Below are 25,021 nucleotides of genomic sequence, written 5' to 3'. Positions count from 1 at the left end.
CTTTTTAACGAACCACGTTTATCCAAATTAATATTTATTGCTAAGAACAATAAAAAAAAGTTTCAGCAACAAATAAATTTATTGAAAAAATAATTAATTCGCATTAACCGCGTATCCAAAAGAGCACAACGAACAAAAACAGTTATAAATTTAAAAAAATCAGACTAGGATTCATCTATGGAAATCTGTGATGGTTGCAGCCCTCAACTGGATTCCCAGATGTTAGAATTGAAGTTGAGTTTGTAGTCTGTTGATTGATGTAGAAACTCCCAAGAAATCTAATCAATTTCGAGGTTTTATTGAATTTTTCGAGGCGATAACAAATTAATTTCTTCACAAACTCGAAAATTAGAATAAATAAATCCAAAGTGACTACTGCGCCACAATACGTGAACAGAATATTTAAAATGTAACTAGTCGAATGGCAGGTTACAACTTTTTAAACATTTTTTCCTTGTTTTAAGTCGAAATAACCCTCTTACCACTTGCGAAGAGTCTTCAAAGTTACATATAGATTTTAATAATTCGTGGAGTTGTTGAAATAACATTCAACGAAACAAAAGCCTCATATATGAGTTTTTTCCGACATTCATGGAGAGCCCGTCCATTATTTTTCAAATGATTTATTGTATTTTATGTTTGTTGGTAACGATATATGGCGTCATTTGTCTGCAGAAGATTCGAATATTAAATTGTTTTATAGGGTTGTAAAACGTGCTCTGAAAAAAATTCATTACATTTATGGAAAAATCTCTTTATTCGCAATTTATATTTTTTTATTTTCTCGTTTTATAATATACGTACTTAATCTGAAATAAACAGGTAATTTAAGCAAAATTTTCGAATTATTAAACTGCGGAGTAGACATCATAGAAAAAAGAGCGTTAAATCTAAAATTAATAACATTGTTTACACGATTTATAATCCAGTGATTGCTATTAAAACAATTTTATGGGAGAACCCCAGCCCTCGACTAGCTCTAGAAGTAGATGCCAATTAATTTCCACTAACAACTCCACCGAAATTAATTCAGAAACATTCTTTTGTAAATTTATTCACAGACAACTTCTGCGCGTTTCCGCTTTTGTTGTATACAGATTTCCGGTTTTTACAGCCCCTAAATTAAAATGATCTTCGAATTTCAATACAGATATTTCACCCAACTTCGGATTTGTCTTAAAAGAATGATTGAATACGGAAAAATAGACAACGAAATTGAATAAAACAGCGGGATCTGATGAAACAAAAGATAAAAACGATGGGGACGATATTAACGAATTTGGTAAACCGACAAATGGTGATAAATATAAAAGAAAGGGGGCACAATATGATGTGAAAGCTACAGACAAATAATAATACTGAATACGATGTACATAACTGCGATATCGCTAACAAGAAATCTAATAATACCGAAAAACAAATAGGAGAATAAGGCTCCAGAAATAGAGGACTGACTTGAAACAAATTGTCTAATGAAAGTCTAAACTAAAATTACAGAAATTTGCAAGAATAATTAATCTAGAAAGAAAAGTTTATGATGAAAACACAAGCAACAAATCTAGCAAGGATATCAGAAACATTATTTGCTTGTCAACGTTGATAAACTGCGAAAAGTTCGCGCTTTGAACGCCCAATGCCCTTATATAAAGGTCTTGAAATGAGAATGGCGCTTAATTATCACATTATGTAGCCCCAAATGTGATCGATCCATCACATAAGGAAAGTAGTTTAAAGGTGACGATCGCGATCAAATGTCTCTACCAAAAAATCTGTAGTACCCATTCTTATTTTGATATTACCATCACAAAACCTTTAGTGTCTCACCGCCAGTCTTAATGAAAACCAACTCCATTGAAATGCCCGCCCAAACCGTTCAGGAAATCCCTCCAAAAACCACGTTTTCATCTTTCTCCAGACTTTATCTACCACTACCATTTAGGTATAAACACAATCATAGACGGGCTGCTTGGTGGGTTGGGGTCAATTAGGGGCCAGTAGATGACCTTTTCGACTCAAAATTAGCGGTCCAAAGTCCTCTTCTGAGTGTCCAACCACTCTTTATGTTTCTCTGACCTCTTGGTTGGACTTGGATGATGATAATGAATCTCGAATGCAGTTGGTGGAACCACGTTTTCGATTAAAGTTACCAGTCTCATGGTAAAGACAGTAAACTTTGGAAACATTAGATTGACCCATGAATGCCGTACGGAACCTGCAGTATGTGCATTGTCCTGCATTAGAATGAAGTTTTCGCCGATAGAATCGGCGTAGTGAACGAAATTATCCCCTAGCATTTCTTCTACGTATCAGTTCGCCGTTAATAGCCATAAACAAGTTTAAACACAAACCAAATCCATTGAAATGCCCGCTCAAACCAATCAGGAAATTCATCCAAAAGCAACAATTCTTGTCTTCTGTAGATTCGTTCTTATCTACCACGTAGGCACACACACATTCCTAGCTCGGTGGGTTGGGGTTAATTTGACGCCAGTAACTGACTCAAGGTTAGCGTCCTCTTCTGACTGTCCAGCCACTCAGAACCACACTTTATGTTTCTCTGACCTCTGGGTTAGACTTGGATACCAGTAAGTTACCAGTTTCATGGTAAAGACAGTAAACATTGGAAACAGTAGATGTTTAGCGTGCTGGCTAGTTCTCTGACCTCTGGTTTTATCACTTGTTGTGTCCATTTTCAAGGTAGGATTCTTGTTTGGTGTTCAACTTTTATAAGGGTCAGTTACCCCTAATTAGCACTATTGTAAATAAGTATGAAAAGGGTGGTCAATGACTAGCGATTGCAGTCGATTTTTTGTCCGCGAGTGTATTCTTTATCTTGAGTTGTTATCAGAAGTGTGTTTCGAAAATTGATAGACTGATAGACGAAAATCTTGTGGTACTAAACTTATTTTGTTTCTAATGTTTCTAATTTGAATATTAGACGACTTATACCGAGTATTAAATTAATTAGATCATGATATAATGCTTTTAAATAAATGGGAAAATGAAGTAAATCACTGTTTTATTTCTTTTAATAAATAGGCCTATAAAATCAAATTCTCCGATGTAATAAACTCCACGAAAACGTAAATAAATTATGTAAGTTTTTAGGTTGAATAATCGAAAATGCATTAAATATATTGGAGGCAAATTGAATTTATACAGAGTATAGTGAAAATTTAGTACAACGGTACACAACTGACATGAAAAAGATCTTCCTTAAATCGTCTATAAGGGCTCAGTTTTAAGAAGAAAAATGACTGAACACCCATCTTCCATCTCAACTTAAGAAGTAAAACAATAAGGGAGACTTAATATTTCAAAAATTCAAAAATCTGTTCAGAAAAATTGTGGATTTCAATTTCTTAGCCAAGTAGCTAATATTTTAGAGAAAGATTTGGATCCTGCGATGATAGGGAACTATAAAACCGCCCCCAATTACATCAGTTGATGTGGAAAGAAGTTTTTCCATTTATGAATCTTTATATTCACACAGGAGACAAAATTTTCCAAATTTGCTTTGTGTAATAAATAAATATTTACATTCAGGTTAAGTTTGGTACCTATACAAAAAAAAATTGAAGTCAACATATTTTCAACATGTTTGTGCATATTTTGACAAAATGATTTGCATATTTATGCGCATATTTTGGGGTTTCCAATTGCATATCTGGGCTTTTTTATTCATACGAACCCTCGTTTCTTAGTTTAGGGCATTTAAATCAGGACTGAACTGCATAAAAACCGCCCCCAATTACATCAGTTGATGTGGAAAGGAGTTTTTCCATTTATGAATCTTTATATTCGGACAGGAGACAAAATTTTCCGAATTTGCTTTGTGTAATAAATAAATATTTACATTTAGGTTTAGTTTGGTACCTATACAAAAAAAAAATTGAACTCAACATATTTTCAACATGTTTGTGCATATTTTGACAAAATGATTTGCATATTTATGCGCATAATTTGGGGTTTCCAATTGCATATCTGGGCTTTTTTATTCATACGAACCCTCGTTTCTTAGTTTAGGGCATTTAAATCAGGACTGAACTGCATAAAAACCGCCCCCAATTACATCAGTTGATGTGGAAAGAAGTTTTTCCATTTATGAATCTTTATATTCGGACAGGAGACAAAATTTTCCGAATTTGCTTTGTGTGATAAATAAATATTTACATTTAGGTTTAGTTTGGTACCTATACAAAAAAAAAATTGAGCTCAACATATTTTCAACATGTTTGTGCATATTTTGACAAAATGATTTGCATATTTATGCGCATATTTTGGGGTTTCCAATTGCATATCTGGGCTTTTTTATTCATACGAACCCTCGTTTCTTAGTTTAGGGCATTTAAATCAGGACTGAACTGCATAAAAACCGCCCCCAATTACATCAGTTGATGTGGAAAGGAGTTTTTCCATTTATGAATCTTTATATTCGGACAGGAGACAAAATTTTCCGAATTTGCTTTGTGTAATAAATAAATATTTACATTTAGGTTTAGTTTGGTACCTATACAAAAAAAAAATTGAGCTCAACATATTTTCAACATGTTTGTGCATATTTTGACAAAATGATTTGCATATTTATGCGCATATTTTGGGGTTTCCAATTGCATATCTGGGCTTTTTTATTCATACGAACCCTCGTTTCTTAGTTTAGGGCATTTAAATCAGGACTGAACTGCATAAAAACCGCCCCCAATTACATCAGTTGATGTGGAAAGGAGTTTTTCCATTTATGAATCTTTATATTCGGACAGGAGACAAAATTTTCCGAATTTGCTTTGTGTAATAAATAAATATTTACATTTAGGTTTAGTTTGGTACCTATACAAAAAAAAAATTGAGCTCAACATATTTTCAACATGTTTGTGCATATTTTGACAAAATGATTTGCATATTTATGCGCATATTTTGGGGTTTCCAATTGCATATCTGGGCTTTTTTATTCATACGAACCCTCGTTTCTTAGTTTAGGGCATTTAAATCAGGACTGAACTGCATAAAAACCGCCCCCAATTACATCAGTTGATGTGGAAAGGAGTTTTTCCATTTATGAATCTTTATATTCGGACAGGAGACAAAATTTTCCGAATTTGCTTTGTGTAATAAATAAATATTTACATTTAGGTTTAGTTTGGTACCTATACAAAAAAAAAATTGAACTCAACATATTTTCAACATGTTTGTGCATATTTTGACAAAATGATTTGCATATTTATGCGCATATTTTGGGGTTTCCAATTGCATATCTGGGCTTTTTTATTCATACGAACCCTCGTTTCTTAGTTTAGGGCATTTAAATCAGGACTGAACTGCATAAAAACCGCCCCCAATTACATCAGTTGATGTGGAAAGGAGTTTTTCCATTTATGAATCTTTATATTCGGACAGGAGACAAAATTTTCCGAATTTGCTTTGTGTAATAAATAAATATTTACATTTAGGTTTAGTTTGGTACCTATACAAAAAAAAAATTGAACTCAACATATTTTCAACATGTTTGTGCATATTTTGACAAAATGATTTGCATATTTATGCGCATATTTTGGGGTTTCCAATTGCATATCTGGGCTTTTTTATTCATACGAACCCTCGTTTCTTAGTTTAGGGCATTTAAATCAGGACTGAACTGCATAAAAACCGCCCCCAATTACATCAGTTGATGTGGAAAGGAGTTTTTCCATTTATGAATCTTTATATTCGGACAGGAGACAAAATTTTCCGAATTTGCTTTGTGTAATAAATAAATATTTATATTTAGGTTTAGTTTGGTACCTATACAAAAAAAAAATTGAGCTCAACATATTTTCAACATGTTTGTGCATATTTTGACAAAATGATTTGCATATTTATGCGCATATTTTGGGGTTTCCAATTGCATATCTGGGCTTTTTTATTCATACGAACCCTCGTTTCTTAGTTTAGGGCATTTAAATCAGGACTGAACTGCATAAAAACCGCCCCCAATTACATCAGTTGATGTGGAAAGGAGTTTTTCCATTTATGAATCTTTATATTCGGACAGGAGACAAAATTTTCCGAATTTGCTTTGTGTAATAAATAAATATTTACATTTAGGTTTAGTTTGGTACCTATACAAAAAAAAAATTGAGCTCAACATATTTTCAACATGTTTGTGCATATTTTGACAAAATGATTTGCATATTTATGCGCATATTTTGGGGTTTCCAATTGCATATCTGGGCTTTTTTATTCATACGAACCCTCGTTTCTTAGTTTAGGGCATTTAAATCAGGACTGAACTGCATAAAAACCGCCCCCAATTACATCAGTTGATGTGGAAAGGAGTTTTTCCATTTATGAATCTTTATATTCGGACAGGAGACAAAATTTTCCGAATTTGCTTTGTGTAATAAATAAATATTTACATTTAGGTTTAGTTTGGTACCTATACAAAAAAAAAATTGAGCTCAACATATTTTCAACATGTTTGTGCATATTTTGACAAAATGATTTGCATATTTATGCGCATATTTTGGGGTTTCCAATTGCATATCTGGGCTTTTTTATTCATACGAACCCTCGTTTCTTAGTTTAGGGCATTTAAATCAGGACTGAACTGCATAAAAACCGCCCCCAATTACATCAGTTGATGTGGAAAGGAGTTTTTCCATTTATGAATCTTTATATTCGGACAGGAGACAAAATTTTCCGAATTTGCTTTGTGTAATAAATAAATATTTACATTTAGGTTTAGTTTGGTACCTATACAAAAAAAAAATTGAACTCAACATATTTTCAACATGTTTGTGCATATTTTGACAAAATGATTTGCATATTTATGCGCATATTTTGGGGTTTCCAATTGCATATCTGGGCTTTTATATTCATACGAACCCTCGTTTCTTAGTTTAGGGCATTTAAATCAGGACTGAACTGCATAAAAACCGCCCCCAATTACATCAGTTGATGTGGAAAGGAGTTTTTCCATTTATGAATCTTTATATTCGGACAGGAGACAAAATTTTCCGAATTTGCTTTGTGTAATAAATAAATATTTACATTTAGGTTTAGTTTGGTACCTATACAAAAAAAAAATTGAACTCAACATATTTTCAACATGTTTGTGCATATTTTGACAAAATGATTTGCATATTTATGCGCATATTTTGGGGTTTCCAATTGCATATCTGGGCTTTTTTATTCATACGAACCCTCGTTTCTCAGTTTAGGGCATTTAAATCAGGACTGAACTGCATAAAAACCGCCCCCAATTACATCAGTTGATGTGGAAAGGAGTTTTTCCATTTATGAATCTTTATATTCGGACAGGAGACAAAATTTTCCGAATTTGCTTTGTGTAATAAATAAATATTTACATTTAGGTTTAGTTTGGTACCTATACAAAAAAAAAATTGAGCTCAACATATTTTCAACATGTTTGTGCATATTTTGACAAAATGATTTGCATATTTATGCGCATATTTTGGGGTTTCCAATTGCATATCTGGGCTTTTTTATTCATACGAACCCTCGTTTCTTAGTTTAGGGCATTTAAATCAGGACTGAACTGCATAAAAACCGCCCCCAATTACATCAGTTGATGTGGAAAGGAGTTTTTCCATTTATGAATCTTTATATTCGGACAGGAGACAAAATTTTCCGAATTTGCTTTGTGTAATAAATAAATATTTACATTTAGGTTTAGTTTGGTACCTATACAAAAAAAAAATTGAACTCAACATATTTTCAACATGTTTGTGCATATTTTGACAAAATGATTTGCATATTTATGCGCATATTTTGGGGTTTCCAATTGCATATCTGGGCTTTTTTATTCATACGAACCCTCGTTTCTTAGTTTAGGGCATTTAAATCAGGACTGAACTGCATAAAAACCGCCCCCAATGACATCAGTTGATGTGGAAAGAAGTTTTTCCATTTATGAATCTTTATATTCGGACAGGAGACAAAATTTTCCGAATTTGCTTTGTGTAATAAATAAATATTTACATTTAGGTTTAGTTTGGTACCTATACAAAAAAAAATTGAACTCAACATATTTTCAACATGTTTGTGCATATTTTGACAAAATGATTTGCATATTTATGCGCATATTTTGGGGTTTCCAATTGCATATCTGGGCTTTTTTATTCATACGAACCCTCGTTTCTTAGTTTAGGGCATTTAAATCAGGACTGAACTGCATAAAAACCGCCCCCAATTACATCAGTTGATGTGGAAAGAAGTTTTTCCATTTATGAATCTTTATATTCGGACAGGAGACAAAATTTTCCGAATTTGCTTTGTGTAATAAATAAATATTTACATTTAGGTTTAGTTTGGTACCTATACAAAAAAAAATTGAACTCAACATATTTTCAACATGTTTGTGCATATTTTGACAAAATGATTTGCATATTTATGCGCATATTTTGGGGTTTCCAATTGCATATCTGGGCTTTTTTATTCATACGAACCCTCGTTTCTTAGTTTAGGGCATTTAAATCAGGACTGAACTGCATAAAAACCGCCCCCAATTACATCAGTTGATGTGGAAAGGAGTTTTTCCATTTATGAATCTTTATATTCGGACAGGAGACAAAATTTTCCGAATTTGCTTTGTGTAATAAATAAATATTTACATTTAGGTTTAGTTTGGTACCTATACAAAAAAAAAATTGAACTCAACATATTTTCAACATGTTTGTGCATATTTTGACAAAATGATTTGCATATTTATGCGCATATTTTGGGGTTTCCAATTGCATATCTGGGCTTTTTTATTCATACGAACCCTCGTTTCTTAGTTTAGGGCATTTAAATCAGGACTGAACTGCATAAAAACCGCCCCCAATTACATCAGTTGATGTGGAAAGGAGTTTTTCCATTTATGAATCTTTATATTCGGACAGGAGACAAAATTTTCCGAATTTGCTTTGTGTAATAAATAAATATTTACATTTAGGTTTAGTTTGGTACCTATACAAAAAAAAAATTGAACTCAACATATTTTCAACATGTTTGTGCATATTTTGACAAAATGATTTGCATATTTATGCGCATAATTTGGGGTTTCCAATTGCATATCTGGGCTTTTTTATTCATACGAACCCTCGTTTCTTAGTTTAGGGCATTTAAATCAGGACTGAACTGCATAAAAACCGCCCCCAATTACATCAGTTGATGTGGAAAGAAGTTTTTCCATTTATGAATCTTTATATTCGGACAGGAGACAAAATTTTCCGAATTTGCTTTGTGTGATAAATAAATATTTACATTTAGGTTTAGTTTGGTACCTATACAAAAAAAAAATTGAGCTCAACATATTTTCAACATGTTTGTGCATATTTTGACAAAATGATTTGCATATTTATGCGCATATTTTGGGGTTTCCAATTGCATATCTGGGCTTTTTTATTCATACGAACCCTCGTTTCTTAGTTTAGGGCATTTAAATCAGGACTGAACTGCATAAAAACCGCCCCCAATTACATCAGTTGATGTGGAAAGGAGTTTTTCCATTTATGAATCTTTATATTCGGACAGGAGACAAAATTTTCCGAATTTGCTTTGTGTAATAAATAAATATTTACATTTAGGTTTAGTTTGGTACCTATACAAAAAAAAAATTGAGCTCAACATATTTTCAACATGTTTGTGCATATTTTGACAAAATGATTTGCATATTTATGCGCATATTTTGGGGTTTCCAATTGCATATCTGGGCTTTTTTATTCATACGAACCCTCGTTTCTTAGTTTAGGGCATTTAAATCAGGACTGAACTGCATAAAAACCGCCCCCAATTACATCAGTTGATGTGGAAAGGAGTTTTTCCATTTATGAATCTTTATATTCGGACAGGAGACAAAATTTTCCGAATTTGCTTTGTGTAATAAATAAATATTTACATTTAGGTTTAGTTTGGTACCTATACAAAAAAAAAATTGAACTCAACATATTTTCAACATGTTTGTGCATATTTTGACAAAATGATTTGCATATTTATGCGCATATTTTGGGGTTTCCAATTGCATATCTGGGCTTTTTTATTCATACGAACCCTCGTTTCTTAGTTTAGGGCATTTAAATCAGGACTGAACTGCATAAAAACCGCCCCCAATTACATCAGTTGATGTGGAAAGGAGTTTTTCCATTTATGAATCTTTATATTCGGACAGGAGACAAAATTTTCCGAATTTGCTTTGTGTAATAAATAAATATTTACATTTAGGTTTAGTTTGGTACCTATACAAAAAAAAAATTGAACTCAACATATTTTCAACATGTTTGTGCATATTTTGACAAAATGATTTGCATATTTATGCGCATATTTTGGGGTTTCCAATTGCATATCTGGGCTTTTTTATTCATACGAACCCTCGTTTCTTAGTTTAGGGCATTTAAATCAGGACTGAACTGCATAAAAACCGCCCCCAATTACATCAGTTGATGTGGAAAGGAGTTTTTCCATTTATGAATCTTTATATTCGGACAGGAGACAAAATTTTCCGAATTTGCTTTGTGTAATAAATAAATATTTATATTTAGGTTTAGTTTGGTACCTATACAAAAAAAAAATTGAGCTCAACATATTTTCAACATGTTTGTGCATATTTTGACAAAATGATTTGCATATTTATGCGCATATTTTGGGGTTTCCAATTGCATATCTGGGCTTTTTTATTCATACGAACCCTCGTTTCTTAGTTTAGGGCATTTAAATCAGGACTGAACTGCATAAAAACCGCCCCCAATTACATCAGTTGATGTGGAAAGGAGTTTTTCCATTTATGAATCTTTATATTCGGACAGGAGACAAAATTTTCCGAATTTGCTTTGTGTAATAAATAAATATTTACATTTAGGTTTAGTTTGGTACCTATACAAAAAAAAAATTGAGCTCAACATATTTTCAACATGTTTGTGCATATTTTGACAAAATGATTTGCATATTTATGCGCATATTTTGGGGTTTCCAATTGCATATCTGGGCTTTTTTATTCATACGAACCCTCGTTTCTTAGTTTAGGGCATTTAAATCAGGACTGAACTGCATAAAAACCGCCCCCAATTACATCAGTTGATGTGGAAAGGAGTTTTTCCATTTATGAATCTTTATATTCGGACAGGAGACAAAATTTTCCGAATTTGCTTTGTGTAATAAATAAATATTTACATTTAGGTTTAGTTTGGTACCTATACAAAAAAAAAATTGAACTCAACATATTTTCAACATGTTTGTGCATATTTTGACAAAATGATTTGCATATTTATGCGCATAATTTGGGGCTTCCAATTGCATATCTGGGCTTCTTTATTCATACGAACCCTCGTTTCTTAGTTTAGGGCATTTAAATCAGGACTGAACTGCATACTGTCGAACATAGTGTTACTTACAAAGGAAAAAATTTAAATGTAGAAAAATTTAGTTAATTAGCCTACAACTAATCAAATAAAAATAAAAAATAACTATAATAAATGTTCAAAGTGGGACTTCTACACACTTCTAGAGTCTTCGGAGGATATTTCTTTGAACTTGCGAAAGATTCTTCCCTGTCTTTCGGATACTAAGCATTTAAAAGATTCTCAAAAAAATGAATCCATTGCATTCAATTCAGGGGAACGTGGTGGCCATGTAAATGTACCTCCTCAACCAATCCACCTATTAGAAAAAATGTTATTGACATGATTTTTTTACGTCATTTAGGAAGTGAACCACGAATGTTTAAAGGAATATCACATAAAATGGATGGGAAATCATTTTGGGGAAATTCTAAGTATCGCTGACCATTTAGGTTATTATCAAAAACAAATTTGGACCTACTAAATCGATGTTGATCCCTTGTTTGAATTATACCGTCAAAGTATGAAACCAGCTTTACTAGTAAACAGTTTTTTTCCAATAAATAGAACAATTCATTATATATCTAGAGATGTTTGATTGTGTTTTAATACATCCTGCGGTAATTTTCTTCGGAATGTTTCTTTATGGCGAACGCTTTACTTGACACATATAACGATCTAAGTCTCTGAACTGAAATTTTAAAATTAATCAATCATTGGGCGTGAACCGCCCGTGGTCTTATTTATTCCGTCTTACACACTAAAAAACGTCGTAAGAGAAAAATTTTTTTGTATGCCACAGTATTATTTTCACCAGACCGAATTTTTTTGCATCAAGTTCCGGAACGCTCCGTATAACCAAACAGGCTGGTTCGGTCGTGTTCAGAATTTTATTTTATAAACATATAATTAATTATTTATTCTAATTAACTTATTTTCACATACAATTACTTCGTGATCAGTTGAAATATTCAATCGGCGAACTTATAGATAAAAACGAGATATGTAAATCAAAATCTATATTAATTTGGTTGTAACAATTTTTGTGGCAACCTTTTCGTTCCTTACCTTTAAAATGAGGACGATTTCTTCAATTTTAATCATAGTTTTAGTTATTACTAGTTCACATTGTGTTGTTATTAAAAATTCAGGTAAACATAAAAGTTTTATTTTACTTTAGACAAAAGGTATAATTACAAACAAAACGTGGCACTTAGCGATTGTTAATTGATATCAAGGTACAATTATCGTAGTTTTGGAAGGTTTTGAAGAATACAGAAGAACTGGAGCCCCTCCATCTTCTCTAATCGCAGCGGTTAAGCAGTACAACACCCAAAATTTCTCATCTGGACAGTTTGATAGCGATCCAGCATGTGCGACTTGTTCCATTATAGCCGATAACATGATAAAACAAAGAAGAAGTGGCACGAACGACACAGAAATTCAAAGAGAATTAATATTTTTCTGTAACCTTTATGAAGTATATGATGAAAAAGTTTGTGAGGGAATGGTTAATATAAGTTTAGTAAGTTGGGTATACGTAGATATTTTCCACACCCAAAACAACTCTCATTTTCCATTTTTCAGTCCACTTTTTTATATATACTGGATAATACTCCGGATCTTGAGGGTAGCGATGTCTGTGGTATTACTCTTCAGTATCGAAATTGTGTTCAAAGTGGAAGATTCAACTGGAGCATCGAAATTCCTCCGGAACGAAACTTTATTAAATTATTAGTAAGTTTCACATATAAATCATTCGGTTTGGGTACTATCAAATCTTATATTTTTCAGTCGACATCAATATCTGAAAAACCTATTAGAATTCTTCATATATCTGATATTCATTACGATCCTAGATACACTACAGGTAAAACTAATAATTGCAAAGAACCAATTTGTTGCCAAGACGATCAAGCTGATGGTCAAACAGAAGAAGAAAGTTGCGGTTACTGGTCTGATTATTTAAAAGCAGATTTACCTTGGAGAACCGTCGTAGATGCTTTAGAACAAACTACGAATCATGTAAGTAGTTTACAGACATGTAAATGGGCCTTAAAGTCTCTTTGTCTACTGCTCTAGTCTAGCACGTAGGCAAAAGAAAATTACTATTAGTATCCACTAAAGTATCTTCCTACTAAAATCTAACTAACTAAGTTGTTCTGTAGAATTTTGATTCAAGAACTTGCTTAAATAACACCACAGACATGTGAAAATAGGACTTATCACTTAAAAAATGGTTTTATCGTGAAGCAAGTCAACACTTAGCAGGATATTAGTTCCGGTAAGCACGTAGGCAATAGAAAATGACTATTAGTATCCACTAAAGTATCTACCTACTAAAATCTAACTAACTAAGTTGTTGTTCTGTTGCAATTTTGATTCAAAAACTTGCCTAAATACCAGACATGTGAAAATAGGACTTATCACTTGATAAAATGGTTTTATTGTGAAGCAAGTTAACACTTAGCACGATATTAGCTCCGGTAAGCACGTAGGCAATAGAAAATGACTATTGATATCCACTGAAGTATCTTCCTACTGAAATCTAACTAACTAAGTTGTTCTGTTGGAATTTTGATTCAAGAACTTGCTTAAATACCACCACAGACATGTGAAAATAGGACTTATCACTTGATAAAATGGTTTTATTGTGAAGCAAGTCAACACTTAGCACGATATTAGCTCCGGTAAGCACGTAGGCAATAGAAAATGACTATGGGTATCCACTGAAGTATCTTCCTACTAAAATCTAACTAGCTAAGTTGTTCTGTTGGAATTTTTATTCAAGAACTTGCCTAAATACCACTACAGACATGTGAAAATAGGACTTATCACTTGATAAAATGGTTTTATTGTGAAGCAAGTCAACACTTAGCACGATATTAGCTCCGGTAAGCACGTAGGCAATAGAAAATGACTATTGGTATCCACTGAAGTATCTTCCTACTGAAATCTAACTAACTAAGTTGTTCTGTTGGAATTTTGATTCAAGAACTTGCCTAAATACCACTACAGACATGTGAAAATAGGACTTATCACTTGATAAAATGGTTTTATTGTGAAGCAAGTCAACACTTAGCACGATATTAGCTCCGGTAAGCACGTAGGCAATAGAAAATGACTATTGGTATCCACTGAAGTATCTTCCTACTGAAATATAACTAACTAAGTTGTTCTGTTGGAATTTTGATTCAAGAACTTGCCTAAATACCACTACAGACATGTGAAAATAGGACTTATCACTTGATAAAATGGTTTTATTGTGAAGCAAGTCAACACTTAGCACGATATTAGCTCCGGTAAGCACGTAGGCAATAGAAAATGACTATGGGTATCCACTGAAGTATCTTCCTACTGAAATCTAACTAGCTAAGTTGTTCTGTTGGAATTTTGATTCAAGAACTTGCCTAAATACCACTACAGACATGTGAAAATAGGACTTATCACTTGATAAAATGGTTTTATTGTGAAGCAAGTCAACACTTAGCACGATATTAGCTCCGGTAAGCACGTAGGCAATAGAAAATGACTATGGGTATCCACTGAAGTATCTTCCTACTGAAATCTAACTAGCTAAGTTGTTCTGTTGGAATTTTGATTCAAGAACTTGCCTAAATACCACTACAGACATGTGAAAATAGGACTTATCACTTGATAAAATGGTTTTATTGTGAAGCAAGTCAACACTTAGCACGATATTAGCTCCGGTAAGCACGTAGGCAATAGAAAATGACTATTAGTATCCACTAAAGTATCTACCTACTAAAATCTAACTAACTAAGTTGTTGTTCTGTTGCAATTTTGATTCAAAAACTTGCCTAAATACCACTACAGACATGTGAAAATAGGACTTATCACTTGATAAAATGGTTTTATTGTGAAGCAAGTCAACACTTAGCACGATATTAGCTCCGGTAAGCACGTAGGCAATAGAAAATGACTATTGGTATCCACTAAAGTATCTTCCTACTGAAATCTAACTAGCTAAGTTGTTCTGTTGGAATTTTGATTCAAGAACTTGCCTAAATACCACTACAGACATGTGAAAATAGGACTTATCACTTGATAAAATGGTTTTATTGTGAAGCAAGTCAACTCTTAGCACGATATTAGCTCCGGTAAGCACGTAGGCAATAGAAAATGACTATTAGTATCCACTAAAGTATCTACCTACTAAAATCTAACTAACTAAGTTGTTGTTCTGTTGCAATTTTGATTCAAAAACTTGCCTAAATACCACTACAGACATGTGAAAATAGGACTTATCACTTGATAAAATGGTTTTATTGTGAAGCAAGTCAACACTTAGCACGATATTAGCTCCGGTAAGCACGTAGGCAATAGAAAATGACTATTGGTATCCACTAAAGTATCTTCCTACTGAAATCTAACTAACTAAGTTGTTCTGTTGGAATTTTGATTCAAGAACTTGCTTAAATAACACCACAGACATGTGAAAATAGGACTTATCACTTAAAAAATGGTTTTATCGTGAAGCAAGTCAACACTTAGCACGATATTAGCTCCGGTAAGCACGTAGGCAATAGAAAATGACTATTGGTATCCACTGAAGTATCTTCCTACTGAAATCTAACTAACTAAGTTGTTCTGTTGGAATTTTGATTCAAGAACTTGCTTAAATACCACCACAGACATGTGAAAATAGGACTTATCACTTGATAAAATGGTTTTATTGTGAAGCAAGTCAACACTTAGCACGATATTAGCTCCGGTAAGCACGTAGGCAATAGAAAATGACTATGGGTATCCACTGAAGTATCTTCCTACTAAAATCTAACTAACTAAGTTGTTCTGTAGAATTTTGATTCAAGAACTTGCTTAAATAACACCACAGACATGTGAAAATAGGACTTATCACTTAAAAAATGGTTTTATCGTGAAGCAAGTCAACACTTAGCAGGATATTAGTTCCGGTAAGCACGTAGGCAATAGAAAATTACTATTAGTATCCACTAAAGTATCTACCTACTAAAATCTAACTAACTAAGTAGTTGTTCTGTTGCAATTTTGATTCAAAAACTTGCCTAAATACCAGACATGTGAAAATAGGACTTATCACTTGATAAAATGGTTTTATTGTGAAGCAAGTTAACACTTAGCACGATATTAGCTCCGGTAAGCACGTAGGCAATAGAAAATGACTATTGATATCCCCTGAAGTATCTTCCTACTGAAATCTAACTAACTAAGTTGTTCTGTTGGAATTTTGATTCAAGAACTTGCTTAAATACCACCACAGACATGTGAAAATAGGACTTATCACTTGATAAAATGGTTTTATTGTGAAGCAAGTCAACACTTAGCACGATATTAGTTCCGGTAAGCACGTAGGCAATAGAAAATGACTATGGGTATCCACTGAAGTATCTTCCTACTAAAATCTAACTAGCTAAGTTGTTCTGTTGGAATTTTGATTCAAGAACTTGCCTAAATACCACTACAGACATGTGAAAATAGGACTTATCACTTGATAAAATGGTTTTATTGTGAAGCAAGTCAACACTTAGCACGATATTAGCTCCGGTAAGCACGTAGGCAATAGAAAATGACTATTGGTATCCACTGAAGTATCTTCCTACTGAAATCTAACTAACTAAGTTGTTCTGTTGGAATTTTGATTCAAGAACTTGCCTAAATACCACTACAGACATGTGAAAATAGGACTTATCACTTGATAAAATGGTTTTATTGTGAAGCAAGTCAACACTTAGCACGATATTAGCTCCGGTAAGCACGTAGGCAATAGAAAATGACTATGGGTATCCACTGAAGTATCTTCCTACTGAAATCTAACTAGCTAAGTTGTTCTGTTGGAATTTTGATTCAAGAACTTGCCTAAATACCACTACAGACATGTGAAAATAGGACTTATCACTTGATAAAATGGTTTTATTGTGAAGCAAGTCAACACTTAGCACGATATTAGCTCCGGTAAGCACGTAGGCAATAGAAAATGACTATTGGTATCCACTGAAGTATCTTCCTACTAAAATCTAACTAACTAAGTTGTTCTGTTGGAATTTTGATTCAAGAACTTGCCTAAATACCACTACAGACATGTGAAAATAGGACTTATCACTTGATAAAATGGTTTTATTGTGAAGCAAGTCAACACTTAGCACGATATTAGCTCCGGTAAGCACGTAGGCAATAGAAAATGACTATGGGTATCCACTGAAGTATCTTCCTACTGAAATCTAACTAGCTAAGTTGTTCTGTTGGAATTTTGATTCAAGAACTTGCCTAAATACCACTACAGACATGTGAAAATAGGACTTATCACTTGATAAAATGGTTTTATTGTGAAGCAAGTCAACTCTTAGCACGATATTAGCTCCGGTAAGCACGTAGGCAATAGAAAATGACTATTAGTATCCACTGAAGTATCTTCCTACTGAAATCTAACTAACTAAGTTGTTCTGTTGGAATTTTGATTCAAGAACTTGCTTAAATACCACTACAGACATGTGAAAATAGGACTTATCTCTTGACAAAATGGTTCGCTCTTTTTATAAATAGTTACCTAAAAAACTGTACTTTGAAAGAAGTACATCTGAACTGCAAAAGCAGTTTACTCATTCAACTAAGTTAGAACCAGCTGACGATGAGCTAGAGGTTAACTTCGTTCGTCCAATATGTACCTACTATCTTTTCTTTGTTTAGTATGGAATATCCTGATTTTTTAATGAATCTTCTCAGTTATGAGAAAAAAACTGATACAGCTTTTTCCTTGCTTTGTTTAAATTCAAAGTGGCATATAAGATCAATGAATGGTTTCAACAAGGTCTTAAAGGGTTTGGTTAAAGCCTAGTATAAGATGGGCTATACTTCAAATTTCAAGACTTTTTTTGTATTATTATCTAACAAGCAAAGGAATTTACGAGACATTCTCTATACTTCAGAAGACTAAATAGACCTTAAAATTGAATTATGACTCTTCAAATGTCTTTTCTAGGTCTTGGAAAACCTTTCACCCATTCAAATCTCTGGTTTTGTTTCTAAAATTTTATTGAACACGAGCTAGGTCACTTCAAAGTTGAATTATCAATCTTCAAAAGGTTTTTCTAACTCTAAGAAAACCTCTTTTCCATCTTAACATCAAGATTAGATTATTAAATTTTCTACAACTTGAACTGTGCCTTCTTAAAGTTGAATTATCATAAGTCAAACGTTTTTTCCAAGCCTCTTTCTTCAAAACTTCACTCAACACGATTAATATATCTCAAAATTGAATTATGACTTTTCAAAAGTCTTTTCCAGATCTTGGAAAACCTTTCACCCATTCAAATCTCTGGTTTTGTTTCTAAAATTCTATTGAACACGAGTTAGGCCACTTCAAAGTTGAATTATTAGTTTTCAAAAGTTTTTTCCAAAGCTTTTTATCATCCAGATTTCAGGTTTTGGACCAAAACCTTACTCAACACGATTTATATATCTAAAAATTGAGTTATGACTTTTCAAAAGTCTTTTCCAGGTCTTGGAAAACCTTTTTCCCATTCAAATCTCTGGATTTGTTTCTAAAATTCTATTGAACACGAGTTAAGCCACTTCAAAGTTGAATTATTAGTCTTCAAAAGTCTTTTCCAAAGCTTTTTCTTATCCAGATTTCAGGTTTTGGTCCAAAACCTCACTCAACACGATATATATATCTCAAAATTGAATTATGACTTTCTAAAAGTCTTTTCCAGGTCTTGGAAAACCTTTTTCCCATTCAAATCTCTGGATTTGTTTCTAAAATTCTATTGAACACAAGTTAGGCCACTTCAAAGTTGAATTATTAGTCTTCAAAAGTTTTTTCCAAAGCTTTTTCTTATCCAGATTTCAGGTTTTGGTCCAAAACCTCACTCAACACGATTTATATATCTCACAATTGAATTATGACTTTCCAAAAGTCTTTTCCAGGTCTTGGAAAACCTTTTTCCCATTCAAATCTCTGGTTTTGTTTCTAAAATTTTATTAAATACACTTCAACGTTGAATTATCAATCTTCAATAGGTTTTTCAAAAGTAAAAATATTTTAGATTATAAACATTTAAACTTATTATATTTTAAATATTTGGTTTTTAGGAATACGATTACGTTTATTTCACTGGAGATATAGTGAGTCACAGGATATGGAATACCAGTGTTCAAGAAAATGGTAGAATCATTTCTAAAATTTTAGATGCTCTTTCCCAGTACTATAAAGTGCCGGTTTTTCTTTCCATAGGAAACCATGAAACTCATCCATCGAATTTGTAAATATGATTTCAGTTTAGTTTATCAGTTTTGTAAGGTACCTCAAACTGTACCTACCTTTCTTCGACCTGGAAATGTTAAATCATATACTACTTAAGTTTTGAGATAAATAAAAACAAATATTTATAAAACCAACCAATTGTCGAAGCATTCCTTCCATTCCGATTGGGGTACCTCCAAAAGAATTGATTTGTACGCCTTAACCGCTTCTTCAGGTGTAGATAAACGTTGACCTCGCAACTAATTTTGTATCTACGGGATTAAGAAGGAATATTTGGGTTCCAAACAAGGACTGTACGGCGGTTGAACCATCAATTCGATATTTTGACTGTTCAAAAACGTTTTTGTTTGAACTGATGTATAAGAGCTTGCTTGGTAGTGGTTAAGAATGATCGTCTTCTGCGATTGGTTTCCCTGATTTTTTCACACTTTTGGCAAACAAATCCTGGTGAATCATTCAGCATTGACAAATATTTTTACCCGTCAAATGTCCATGCAAAAATTTCTGCCACAACAGTCAAAAGTCGAAGTGAATTGTTGGATTAATCCACGTCGCAGCAAGTCATCGAAAAATGTTCGCGATTTTATTCCTTTTTCAACCAAAATAAATATTCTGAGTACGTTCACCATTAAAAATGTCAAAATTCATGATGGAACTGTCAGATTTGACATATTCACATCAGTATTGCAATATCTCAAAACTTGAATAGCAACCCCCGTACAAAATGAATATTCTGAGTACGTTCACCATTAAAAATGTCAAAATTCATGATGGAACTGTCAGATTTGACATATTCACATCAGTATTGCAATATCTCAAAACTTGAATAGCAACCCCCGTACAAAATGAATATTCTGAGTACGTTCACCATTAAAAATGTCAAAATTTTCGATAGAACTGTCAGATTTGACATATAAACATCAGTATTGCTCAAAACTTGAATAGCATTCCCCGTATTTTCAAATCATAGAAATTATATAAAATATTTAAATTTAGGAAACAATATTGTAATTTCTTATGTTTCCAGATACTCTGAAATAACCTCTCCAGAGAATTTATCATCGAAATGGTTATTTGATCTAATATTTCAAAAGCTTTCAAAATGGCTACCGGTTGACGATATAAAAGACACTATATTAAAGGGAGGTTACTATACAGTTAGTCCTAAAAAAGGATTCAGGGTAATTGTATTAAACAGCAACGTTTGTAATATAAACAATTGGTAAGAATTATTTCCATTATCACCGAATACTGTTTCTGGTCATAATAACATCTCATTAAAATGGAAAGAGAGGTCTAGACGAAGGAGAACACCCAGACAAAAGCTTTTGAAGGAGATTCGTATAGAAATAGATGACGTAGCCATAACCCACAAAGATATAAATGCGATCGACCTCAACTCAAACCATTAATCTTCTATTTTGATAAAACTTTCGTTAATAGAAAAAATATTGTATACAACTCGTGTGTAAAGGCCTTTTTTTCGATTCGTTTGATCGTCGCATCAACTTTTTACGTAAATAACTGTTTTAGGTGGTTGTTGTATGATCCCGTGGATCCTTACGGCCAATTAAAGTGGTTGACGGAAGTTCTCAAAGAAGCTGAGCAAAACAACGAAAGGGTTCATATTTTGTACCACATGCCTTCAGGAGGGGGTGTATGTTATTCAGTATGGGCTAGAGAATTTCGAAGAATTGTTGCTAGGTTATTTAACGATAAAAAAAATTCGTATGAAAATGATATGTGAAGAATTATTTGTAGGTTTGCTCATACTATTGCCGCTCAATTCAACGGTCATACACATAGAGACGAATTTTACGTTTTTTATAATATTTCGAATCCAGAACAACCGATTAATATGGCGTGGAATGGAGCTTCTATAACTACATTTGATTTAGCAAATCCAAGTTTTAAAATTATATCTATCGACGAAAAAACATTTGTAAGTATTTTATTTGTCTTTTATTAACTATTTCCCACTAGTTTTCGTTGGTTTTACTTCAGTTATTCCGTTGTAACTAAATATCAAATTGTTGTTTTTGAGGTTATGTCAAGATTGTAGTATTTAATCGAGAAATATTTGGTTTATGGCCTCATTCATACATACAAACCTTCTATTTAAAGATATCTATATTTCTGTACGATTTTTGACGCAATTCGATATAATTTTTTTCGTTTTTGACGTTTATAGTTTGTAGAATGTTCTAGATTTCGAAGAATGGACCTACAATCTTACTTTGGCTAATCTAACGCCCGAAAAAAATCCTTCTTGGTATAAATTATACGCATTCAAAGAAGCCTTCGATGTTGAAAATTTAGAAGCAGACCAGATTCACAATCTAGTGATGAAAATGACGCAACGTCATGCACTACTCGATCTTTATCACAGGTAAACTCTTTTTTAATAATAAAAAATTGAATTCTTTCATTGTAGTACATATATAATATACACAATATACAAAATACTCCACCTCTACAATTTTAAATATTAAATACTTGTCTTGTTGAGAGAGTTTGAAATATTTTAGGTTATAAACACATAAACTTATTTGAGGTTATGTAAGAGAAGAATGTTGTTTGGGATTACTACAAATCCTACAAACTGTACTTACTCAAACTTATGTACTTAAATTGATCAGGATAAAAAGAATGTTTTCTGATGCTTGTGAAACACTTTTAAAGAATTATAATTCAATTTAATTCCAATATTTCTTCAAGTTTTGCTTTGAGTATGTACAGTTTGTAGGATTTGTTGTAATTCCAAATAACATTGTGCTCTAACATAACCTCAAAAAAGTTTATGTGTTTATAACCTGAAATATTTTCACTTTTAAAGGTTAATAAGTCAACTTTGATTTGGTATAACTCTTAATCAACAAAATTTAAGAAACAAAAGCCAAGATTTGGGTGGAAAAGAAGTTTTTAATGCCTGGAAAAGACTTTTGAAGAATCAAAATTCAATTTTGAGATATATAAATCGTGTTGAGTAAGGTTTTGAACCAAAACCTGAAATCTGGATAAGAAAAAGGCTTGGATAAGAAAAGAGTTTTTCTAAGAGTTATAAAAAGCTTTTGAAGACCAATAATTCTACTTTGAAGTGGCCTAACTCGTGTTTTAAAGAATGTAAGAAACAAAACCCGAGATTCGGATGGGAAAAAGGTTTTCCAAAACCTCAAAAAGACTTATGAAGAGTTAAAATTCAATTTTGAAATATTTAAATCGTATTTAGTGAAGTTTTAAAGAAAGAGGCTTGGAAAAAACGTTTAACTTATGATAATTCAACTTTAAAAAGGCACAGTTCAAGTTGTAGAAAATTTAGTAATCTAATATTGACATTTGGTTGAAAAAGAGGTTTTCTAAGAGTTAGAAAAACCTTTTGAAGATTGATAATTCAACTTTGAAGTGGCCTAACTTGTATTCAATAAAATTTTAGAAACAAAACCAGATATTTGAATGGGTAAAAGGTTTTCCAAGATCTGGAAAAGACTTTTAAAAAGTCATAGTTCAAATTTGAAATATATAAATCGTGTTGAGTGAAGTTTTGAAGAAAAAGGCTTGGAAAAATCGTTTGACGAATGATAATTAAACTTTAAGAAGGCACAGTTCAAGTTGTAGAAAATTTAGTAATGTAATCTTGAGATTTGGATGGAAAAGAGGTTTTCTAAGAGCTTTTGGAAATTCATAATTCAATTTTTAGATATATAAATCGTGTTGAGAAAGTTTTTCAACCAAAACCTGAAATCTGGACGATAGAAAGATTTCGAAAATACTTTTAAAAACTTTTGAAGACTAAATATTCAACTTTGAAGTGGCCTAACTCGTGTTGAAAAAAATTTGAGAAACAAAACCCGAGATTCGGATGGGAAAAAGGTTTTCCAAAACCTCGAAAAGACTTTTGAAGAGTCATAATTCAATTTTGAAATATATAAATCGTGTTGAGTGAAGTTTTGAAGAAAAAGGCTTGGAAAAATGTTTAACGAATGATAATTCAACTTTAAGAAGGCACAATTCAAATTGTAGAAAATTTGATAATCTAATCTTGACATTTAGATGAAAAAGAAGTTTTCTAAGAGTTAGAAAAACCTTTTGAAGACCGATAATTCAACTTTGAAGTGGCCTAACTTGTATTCAATAAAATTTTAGAAACAAAACCAGAGATTTGAATGGATAAAAGGTTTTCCAAGATCTGGAAAACACTTTTGAAAAGTCATAATTCAATTTTGAGATATATAAATCGTGTTGAGAAAGTTTTTGAACTAAAACCTGAAATATGGATGATAAAAAGGTTTGGAAAAAACTTTTGAAGAGTTAGAGAAACCTTTTGAAGTTGATAATTCAACTTTAAAGTGGCCTAACTTGTACTCAATAAAATTTTAGAAACAAAACCTGAAATCTGGATGAGGAAAAGGCTTGGAAGAAACGTTTTACGATTGATAAATCAGCTTTGAGGAAGCACAACTCGAGCTCTAGAATATTAAAGAACCGAAACTAGATATTTGGATGGAAAAACGGTTTTCTAAGGCTTAGAAATGACTTTTGAAGATTATTAACTCAACTTTGAGATGGCAAAACTCTATTTCTAGATAAAGTATGAATTGAAACCCGATATCTGGATAAGAAGAAGTTTTTGTATTTGACTATTTTGATGAATTGGTTATTTTTTCAGATACAAATTCAGAGAAGGAGATACTGAGTTGGCGAAAGGATGTGACGATGACTGTAAAAAAGATTTGTTATGTTCAATGGTCAAAACTCAATACGGAGACGATTATATGTGTAACAAAGTCAAAAAATTATTTGACAGTATTCCTGACGCAAAACTAACTTCATAATTTTTATAATCTAAGTAAATTAACATGATATTTAAATAAAATAGTAAAATCGGAGAGAACTTTGTCTTTTATTATATATATTCTTTAAATCTACTAGTGCTGATCAAAAAATAAATATAACAGACATAACCAGAGCTCAGAACTCACTCGTTTAAATCGTCTTGGTAGAAATCAGGTCCATAGGTTTCCATATCAATGTTCTAAGAGATATAAAATAAGAAATATTCAAAAAAACTGGATTATTATAAGGAGATTTTCCAATTAGATCGTCGTCATAATGTCCAGACCTGGTATCAGAAATCCAACAGGACAACAACACTCATTGAACCTCTAAACAAAATCGCCACTGGTATAACGTAAATTTATTCATCATCGATATTCCAGGGCGTCCAATATTTATTGTTTTCTCCTTTCTTGATGTGATATTGGGGATCCCAGTGAACCCAGGCGTATATACTGTACTTAGTCGCAGATCTCACAAAATTACTCCCAGATTTACCTTTAGAATTTATCTACAAGTTTTCAGCTTATATTTTATTCATTATAAACCTCCACGATTTGATTGTGTATGTTAAATTGACAGTAGATAATTTTTTTCTGTATTAACAGATTCA

General features: G+C 32.4%; 1 protein-coding gene and 1 long non-coding RNA gene across 4 annotated transcripts in view; one reads left to right on the top strand and one right to left on the bottom strand.

Moving 5' to 3' along the window:
- LOC130901677 (uncharacterized) overlaps nucleotides 1-25,021 on the bottom strand; it is a 46,775-nt gene that overhangs the window by 8,645 nt on the left and 13,109 nt on the right. The gene's annotated exons all lie outside the window — the stretch shown is intronic.
- On the top strand, nucleotides 12,240-24,466 carry LOC130901668 (sphingomyelin phosphodiesterase-like). Of its 3 annotated transcripts, none has more exons than XM_057813197.1 (10): nucleotides 12,240-12,463; nucleotides 12,566-12,837; nucleotides 12,900-13,049; nucleotides 13,107-13,337; nucleotides 19,404-19,573; nucleotides 20,603-20,797; nucleotides 21,109-21,279; nucleotides 21,337-21,517; nucleotides 21,774-21,964; nucleotides 24,242-24,466. In XM_057813197.1, the coding sequence occupies exons 1-10, from the start codon at nucleotides 12,388-12,390 to the stop codon at nucleotides 24,405-24,407; spliced, it is 1,803 nt and encodes a 600-aa protein (XP_057669180.1). In that variant the 5' UTR covers nucleotides 12,240-12,387; the 3' UTR covers nucleotides 24,408-24,466. The 3 variants fall into 3 exon arrangements, 2 of the variants coding, with proteins under 2 accessions (XP_057669180.1, XP_057669179.1); XM_057813196.1 differs by having other exon boundaries at nucleotides 12,242-12,463; nucleotides 12,551-12,837; XR_009060305.1 differs by having other exon boundaries at nucleotides 12,256-12,463; nucleotides 12,551-12,837; nucleotides 21,784-21,964.

This window comes from Diorhabda carinulata, chromosome X, assembly GCF_026250575.1.
Source record: "Diorhabda carinulata isolate Delta chromosome X, icDioCari1.1, whole genome shotgun sequence".
Classification (NCBI taxonomy): Eukaryota; Metazoa; Arthropoda; class Insecta; order Coleoptera; family Chrysomelidae; genus Diorhabda; species Diorhabda carinulata.
This window is presented reverse-complemented; position numbering and strand designations above follow the sequence as displayed.